We start from the raw sequence: 9029 nt of genomic DNA on the forward strand, positions 1-9029 counted from the left end.
ACACCTCGTAAGCTAAAACCCAATAAATAGTATGTGATTATGGCTAAATATGCAAAGAGAAACACATAAGAAAACTATCAAATAAGCCCAGCAGGCATAACTCCTTATTAGTACTATAATACAAACTAATTTTACAAGGGAATCAAAACACATGAATTTACCACAAGGATCTTATCCTGATATAACTTCCACCGCGGCACGTAGCCCTGTTTTAACATATTAAACCCATGGAACGCGAGGATCCCATCCTCCATTCTGAATCACAAGTAATATACACATCATGCCAACCGAAACCTTCATTTTTCTTCTTTTAAATAAATTTCGTTAAGCAAAATCACAACACATAATGAACCTCTATATCGGTAGGGCATCTAATTCACAAATTGTAACCAAACTATCCCGAAATTACATCAAAACTCATTATACTAAGTAATAGAAAGCTATTTTTAACCTCATAGCTCTCAATATTGAACAAAACAAAAATGATAGACACTGGCTAACACCATAGAATCTCCCAATAGGGATAAACACATAAGCGGAGTACAAAATCACGAAGCTCCCCATATATGAAGCATGATAGAAGGTCTCACCTCAATAAGCGAAACCGAATCAAAATAGGGATAATGTTCCTCTATAACTAATCAAAATCATACCTGTAATGACACCATCGGTGTAACGGCCTCAGTCAAACCATTGCAAATTCATCAACGGGCCAGGCCTCCACCTCTAGGCACCATCTACCCGCCTGTCCTCCACCCCTAACTCGCTGTGCAGGTGGAGTAGTAACTAGAATAGAGCCTGTAGCTTGAGTGCTCTGATGAAATCCGCCTCTACCTTGAATCCTTGCGATCAACAAATTAACTCTGCCCGAGTTCGATATCTCCAATACCTGACTCTGCACAAAAATATGCAGAAGTGTAGTATGAGTACACCACGGTCTGTACCCAATAAATATCAACACTAACTTCGATGGAGTAGTGACGAGGTACAGTCAAGACACACACTAGTCAAATATCCTATACATTATAAAAATATACAATTAATAATAGAAAACAGAAAGTAGTAGATGGCAACAAGAATCAACCAGTGATATAAACAATAAAACAATAAGAACACCGTAAAGTATCGTTCAAACCAAATAAGGAACACAAAGATAGCCAATTAATCAAGTCTTTCTAACACGAGTTTTCACAATAAAGTCACTCTGTGGTACCTCATCTCATATTTACAAATCACATGCCTCAACCCACCATCATATACTCACGGCACCTTGTGCCCACATCTTAAATCACATGCTGCACGGACAACTTACGTGCCAATAATATCAATATGTGGATCCGCACAGACAACTCACGTACTGTACGGATAACTCACATGATGCACGGATAACTCATGTGCCAATAATATCAATATGTGTATCCATACAGACAACTCACGTGCTGCACGAATAACTCACGTGCCAATAATATTAATATGTGTATCCATACGGACAACTCACGTGCCAATAATAACAATATGTGGATCCACACGGACAATACGTGCCAATAATGTCAATTTATAAATCCGCACGGACAACTCACATGCTAAACAGACAAATCACGTGCTAATAATATCAATATGTGGATCTGCATGGACAGCTCGCGTGCCAATAATATAATCCGTCCGGCATAGTCACAGGCTCACAATTTCAAATTGAAACGGATAATACCAGAGTACATGGACATAATTAATAAATGTCAAGTTTTGTACTCATGAGCTAGTATAAGTTATGTTACAGTGTATGTATGTTCAAGTGTACTACTGCAGCCTAAATCAACAAGAAATGTTAAGTACATCAAATAGCTCATCAAAACAACAAGGCAAGTTACTCAAATATATAACAAACACAATGAACATGCATTTCATAAAAATAATTCCAATACCACAACCACACCAAGCCTTCGGATCAACCACACTAATTACAACAACAATAAAAATGACAACAATAGGAATGAGACGATTAAAAAAATACACCAAGAATAGCTACACCGAACTAAGGCAATTAATGCATCATAGAAGAAAACAAGGGATATTATAACACGGAAAAAAACAACCAAACACAAGTGCACCAATAGAGAAATATCAACAAGAGTCACTTCCAATCGCCTCGTAGTCTCAAATCATAAATAAATTCACAATCTTTCCTTATATCAACGTGGGAGCCTTCATATTTAGTTTTAAAAAATATTTTTTCCGAAATAGCATCTCACATTTTAGCGCACCTTATCACACTACATGGCTTCTAGTAGTTCCCCTACTAGCCACACGTATCAAGCTCACTTTATCTCACCACATCCATTTCAACATCCAGACCTTATACCACCGCATGCGTATCAATATCACAACGTATCACAAGTCGCACCTCAAGTGCCCAATATCATAATTTGCCAGAGAAACCAAATAATAGATTTTCACAATAAGGAGCCAACGGCTCAGCCACAATGTACTCAAAGTCCCAATAATAATAACATGAATGGAGAAGTAACTCAGCAAGGAACAACATCTCTTTTAAACATAACTTCAAGTAAAATAAGTCAATGCCTCTTGATAACTTAAATTCCTATTTAAATATTTAAGATAAAATCAATAATGAAAGTGTCTCCACGAAATGGCAAGGTAACAATAAAAGAATTCACGAAATGGTTAAAGGTAATAATTCCAAATAAGCATATAAGACATTTCGGCAAGTAAAGAATATGACATAAAACAACAATTTCCAACAAGGCATGTAATGGTGAACATGGAGAATAAAGATATAACAATGTGCCAATAATTTCCAATTAAATACATAAAGATGCCTTAGATTTTAAACCTATAGAATTTTCTACATATAAGTCCGAGTACGTATTCATCACCTCGCGTACACGGCTTTCACATTATACAATTTTTACATTCAATGCCTAAGGGGTAATTCCCCTACACAAGGTTAGGGAAGATACTTACCTTAACGAAGATAGGCCGATACTCTAAAATTGCTTTCTCGCGTGACACGACCTCCGGACGACTCAAATCTAGCCAAAATAATTTCATAACATCATTAAAATTTATCAAAAATAAATTTCGGATAATAAAACGTCTATTTTAAATTATACATTAAAAAGTCAACCCGAAAAGTCAACGCGGGGCCCGCACCTCGAAACCTGATAAAATTTTACGAAATCCGAACACCCATTCCAATACGAGTCCAACCATACCAAAATTATCAAATTTCGATAACGAATCATCCTCCAATTCTCCATTTTACATTTTTGAAAGATTTCACAATTTTTCTCTATTTCTTCCATTAAATTCACAATAAATGATGAATATAACCATGTAATTATGAAATATAATTATTTTCAGATATAGAACACTTATCCCAATCAAGCGAGTGAAGAACCCCTCCAAATTTGCTCAAAATCGAGGATTTTGAACAGTATTTTTGTTCAAATTTATTCTTACTTAAAAAAATGGTTAAATTCCGATTAATTTTAAAATTGTGGCTATTTTTTCAATTACTACTTGTAAATATGATTTTTTAATTTCACCCCAAAATAAGCTTTCCAAATTGGTTCACAATTTTAAATGGGCTAGGGTTAATTCCAAATTAATCCCTAAGATCTTTATATAAATAGTTAATCCAATTATTTGTTTGCTTAAATAGCTGGACGGAATAAATATCTAACCTTTACAAGTCATCCACGGAATCACAAGAAACGAGGAGACTAAAGTCGCCAAAAGTCTATTCCCGTCGGCAAGTTTCTTCTTTCTCTTCAACATGGCGCCGATTTCTCAGAAAGGTGATGGTTTAACTTCTTTAAAATAATACAGTATTTTGTTTGTCATATGATTTTCTTTCTTGTTCTTCTTCTATATGTTGGATTGTAACGTTGTCCTTTATGTTCAAAACGGGCAGAAGTTAGCGTTGGAAATAGAGATGCATCAACAGCTCGTTACTTGTTGAAGTTTGAATCTTTTTCTGTACTCTCAACGAATGGTATAAACAAATATGAATCAAGTGTGTTCGAGTCCTGCGGCTACAAATGGTACTGCTTATCATTAGCTTCTCAAATTTGTTAAAATCATATTTTATATTTATTTTTGAGGTTTTGGTGTGAATAATCTTCACTGGGTACCTTGACATATGGTGTCAATGTACTGAATATGGGTATGGTGTTTCTTGAGCACAATGACATGCAGAGGTAGATTTTACGGAATATACGTATGGGTTTAATCTTTAAGATATTTAAATTGAACTTATTACACTTTTGATCGATGCATAGTTGAGGAGACCAATCACGAACACTACATGTTTGGGAGCGACACTGGTCAGGGAAGGCTAAGACGTGCCTCTCATATGGGTAACAAGAGGGCTCTTATGCCCTGACAGTGGGGCCTTATGGGGAATGGCCTAGCCCAATAGGGACAGCACATCCCCACTTCAAACGAACCTTTGTATCGACTGAATCACTCTTTTGGTCTAGTCGGTGGAACCGGTGAACCACCACACGCGAGATATCAAAGTTAACTAGTTACTAAATATAAAAAGGTGGTTAATGATACGAAAAATAAAAAATAGGAAGTCGCTAATCTTTTTAGGAAGGACATAAAGGAGGAAATAGTGCTTACCAAATTGGCGCGGAGAGGTATCTCAGTAATGTCCTTATGGGGAAGGGCCTAGCCCAATAGGGACAGCACATCCCCACTTCAAACGAACCTTTGTATCGACTGAATCACTCTTTTGGTCTAGTCGGTGGAACCGGTGAACCACCACACGCGAGATATCAAAGTTAACTAGTTACTAAATATAAAAAGGTGGTTAATGATACGAAAAATAAAAAATAGGAAGTCGCTAATCTTTTTAGGAAGGACATAAAGGAGGAAATAGTGCTTACCAAATTGGCGCGGAGAGGTATCTCAGTAATGTTTTATTCTAAATGAATAAAAAGTACAAATAATTTGAAAAGACTGATAATCCCGCACATTCTGTTGTAGTTATGAATTTAACTATTCACTACATTTTGGACAGGAAAATGATCATCTATCTAATTGATGGAGATGGAAGTGAAGATACTTTTACACAAGTGCTTAAGTTCCCTCCAAAGAATACTAAAGTTGTTTTGTCTAACATAGCGTATTCAAAATTCTTTGAATTAAAGTATAAATTGGCTGATGCATAATTGTATACACACACGTATATAGTTGTCCTTGAATCCATGTTTACCAAGAGTTTAGGTTACACGACAAGAATATAGATGTTGTTTTCCAAAGAAAACATCTAACCGTATATAGTTGTCCTTGAATCCTTGAAATGCTAGTAACATTCTTATATTTTAAGGACCTTTATGAGGTTTCCCAGGCTACAACTTGTTCTGCATCCTCCTATCTTAGCTTCTTATTCTAATTTAATTAGCTTTCTGGGGAAAATAAGCTGGAGGCATTGCCCTTCAGAAGAACTTAAGAACTAGTACAGTTACAACATCTACTCCTATTGTTTGACATAGTTTCATTGGACATAGGGTTTAAGAACAAAGAATTATACTTTATAACACGTACGATAAATATGGATAACATATCAAAAGTACTGTTGTACCAAATAATTTTGTTTGTATTCATTGAGGCCTAAAACGATTATGTCAATGGTGAAATGGGAATATCGAAGCTAACTGGTTACTAAATAAAAAGAGGTGCTTAATGATACAAGAAAAATTATAAGGAAGTCGCTAATCTTCTTAGAACGGACAAAAAGGAGCATAGTGCCTAACAAATTGGCGTGGAGTGGGTATCTCAGTTATATTTTTCTCTAAATGAATTAGAAATACATAAGTATAAAAAGACTGATTTTTTTCATTGCATTTTGGACAGGAAACTGATCATATATCCTGATGGAGATGTAGAAGATGGATATGATCATATTTCTGTATACTTGGCCATTGCCGAGACAAGCTCTTTACAGGCTGGTTGGGAGGTGAATGCCACATTTAGCTTCTTGATATTTGATCAAATTCATGACAAGTATATTGTAATGAGAGGTATAGTTTTCCATTCTCTGGAAATTTTCTTCTTTGAAGTTTTTTGAAGTTCTCAAAACATGAAAGTAAAATAAATAAATACTTAATTTCAACTTTTCCAAAAATAAAATATAAAAGTAAATCGATCATTTCAGTTTTAAATGAGAAATTCTTAGTGCATCTGTTTTTTGTGGTTGTTGTTGTTAAGACCGAGCACCTAGGCTTTCACTTCCTGTGGTGCTGGGGTTTTTGGCGTTGACCCTTACCTTATTTATTAAGATAGGGAGAAATTACAACAAGGAGGGGACATAAACCTTACCTCTGGAGTCCTAGCATAACTAAGGACACGGAAGCACCTACTAAACAAAATACAATGAAGATGGTCTTCTTATGCATGTAGGTATGGACTAACTTAGAGAGCACCATTTGAAATAGAATGGGTGGAAAGAGGCACTTAATTTTGATAGCTTTGTAGAGGCTAGAACCGGCCCCCTAAAAGCAAATCTTAATGTATCTTAAAAGGACTTTCTAAGACAGTACTTTATTGCAGGAATGGCTCAACGATTTCACAATATCAAGACTGAATGGGGTTTCTCGAAATGTATATCTCATGAAACATTCAAAGAGCCCTCTAACGGCTACCTTGTTAATGACAAATGTGTATTTGGAGTAGATGTATCTGTTATCAAGAACCAAGGATTAGGTGAATGTGTGTCCTTGTTGAATGAGACCAAGTCTTATAAGCACGAATGGAAGATTTCTGGATTCTCAAAATTAAAGGATAAGTTGTATTCTGAAGAATTTCTTGTAGGTGTTTACAAGTGGTATGTTATTCTTGTCTTCTTATACGTAACACGTATATTATATTTTCACATTTCCATTTTCTGTTTCTCTTTGTAATGCAAATTAAATTTCTTAATTATGTTGGATGTAGGAAGCTTTTGTTTTATACTACAGGTAATGCTGATCAAAGGAACAATAGCATATCAATTTACCTTGTATCAGTTGATGCTGGAAGTTTTGATCGCCAAAAGAGGGTGAAGGCAAAATTTAGCATTTCTGTTAAAGACCAGATTAGTGGTGCACGTAATAAGCGCGGTGGTACATTCTTTTGTTCCTTAATTAATTTGTTCAACTTTTGTTAATTCCTGTATTGGTAGGTAATATCTTTTATAGAAGGAGCGTTATTTACCTTATGAGTTCATCTTGGAGGAACTTCCACAAGTTCCTTATTTTGTTCAGGAAATGAAAAATAAAACGTGTACGCACAATTAATGAAGTATTTATTTTCAGGGTTGAGTTTGATTGAATGATTTTAATCACTATACTCAAACTTTTGTAAGGATTCAGGCTCATCTAGTAATAGCTAACAACTTTTCTACTTGTACTGGTTTAGTTTTCGTCGATTATTTAGGTAACTGGTTTATGAATGATCAGAAGCTCTTCTCTTTTTCTCTTTTGAGTAGTTTGACGTTTTTTTGCAGATTCATCACATTGGTTTTTGGCTGCTGAAGTCGACTGGGGTTGGGCAGCATTCATGCCGCTACATGAATTCAAGAATCCTAAAAAAGGCTACCTTGTTGAGGACTGCTGCATTGTGGAAGCAGATGTTTCTATAATTGGTGCTGTCAATAGTTTAACCTAATCCTTGATTTATGATCCAAAAATGCTCCTATCTTGTGAAACATCTGTTGGATTCCTTGGGATGCATGCAATTAATTTCTTTCTTGGATTATTCAACTCATTGGTGCCGTTCTTTAAATTTCCACAGCAAGTTGATATTAACTTGTTAAGCTGCATAAATGGTCAAATCTTGTACTATAAGAAGAGGGTTGTCTATTCGAGGGTCTATCAGAAACAACCTTTAGGTAGGGGTAAGGTTTGCGTACACATTACCCTCCCTAAACCCACGTGTGGGATTTCACCGAGTTTGTTGTTTTCTTAAGAAAGGGTTGTCTATTCGAGGGTCTATCGGAAATAACCTTCCCATCTTCATAAAGTAGGGGTAAGGTCTGCGTACACATTACTTTTTCTAGACTCCACGTGTGAGATTTCATTGGATTTGGTGAAAGGATGGCAGGAACTTGGCCTAAGCATCTGATATACATGCAGTTTGGCTATTCTCTGCGTAAAAACTTTTGACCCTTTAAGCCAACGACCTTAAAGTAATAGGTGGGGGTAAATCTGTATCATTATAAACTCCTTTGAAATTTTTTACACAATCAACATGTGATATACTCTCCAACTTTATGTGTCATTTCATTGTCTATAATATATGTTCTGAGTTTGATTTATGACACCTTTGTTACCTGTCTCACTCAAAGTTTTTCCTTTTAGATTTTAAAGCATTTTAACCAAATTGATACTAATAGATAATTTTCAACTATAATATCGTCAGTAGAATTTTTCCAATATTTTTATCATACTATGAAGATCAAAAGTACTTGCAAGAATTGGATGATGAAGATTTGCCTCTTGTATTAGTGATAATTAGTATTAGAACCCATGCGACGTGCGGTCAATATCAAAAGTAACTAATTGTAGTATATTTGTCACGATCCAATTCCCACTATAGGTTGTGATGACGCCTAACGTCGCCGCTAGGCAAGCCAACGGTGAACAATCCATTTAATTGTTCATTTTAATATTTTTAAAGTTGTTGATTTTATTTAATAACGAAATAATTAGTAGGTGATTGTAGTAATGTAAAGCATAAACTAAACATGAGAGTAAAGTAATGAATTTAATAATTAAAAAACCATGAGTATCTACTAGAATTTCTCAAAATCCGGTGTCACAGGTACACGAGCATCTAGTTGAATATACAAAACTCTCTACAACTACTGTCTAAAACAAAATAGACAAGAAATAATAAATACGACAAGACGATGCTCCGCGTGCTGCAGAACATAGCATGGAAAGCAACTCAACACTAGGCCTCCGGATAATGCGGATGCATGCTTGGACGAACACTAGATGCGCCTGCCTCAGAGCCTGCGC

General features: G+C 35.5%; 1 protein-coding gene across 1 annotated transcript; it reads left to right on the forward strand.

The window, feature by feature from the left end:
* The first annotated feature begins 3662 nt into the window (after nucleotides 1–3662).
* LOC107766921 (uncharacterized) lies at nucleotides 3663–7769 on the forward strand. Its single transcript, XM_016585820.2, has 6 exons — nucleotides 3663–3818; nucleotides 3935–4064; nucleotides 5884–6050; nucleotides 6580–6853; nucleotides 6964–7130; nucleotides 7514–7769. Exons 1-6 carry the CDS (start codon nucleotides 3797–3799, stop codon nucleotides 7672–7674), a joined length of 921 nt encoding a protein of 306 aa, XP_016441306.1. The 5' UTR covers nucleotides 3663–3796; the 3' UTR covers nucleotides 7675–7769.
* Nucleotides 7770–9029: the final 1260 nt, after the last annotated feature.

The sequence above is a fragment of the Nicotiana tabacum genome, chromosome 4 (genome assembly GCF_000715075.1).
Source record: "Nicotiana tabacum cultivar K326 chromosome 4, ASM71507v2, whole genome shotgun sequence".
Lineage (NCBI taxonomy): Eukaryota > Viridiplantae > Streptophyta > Magnoliopsida > Solanales > Solanaceae > Nicotiana > Nicotiana tabacum.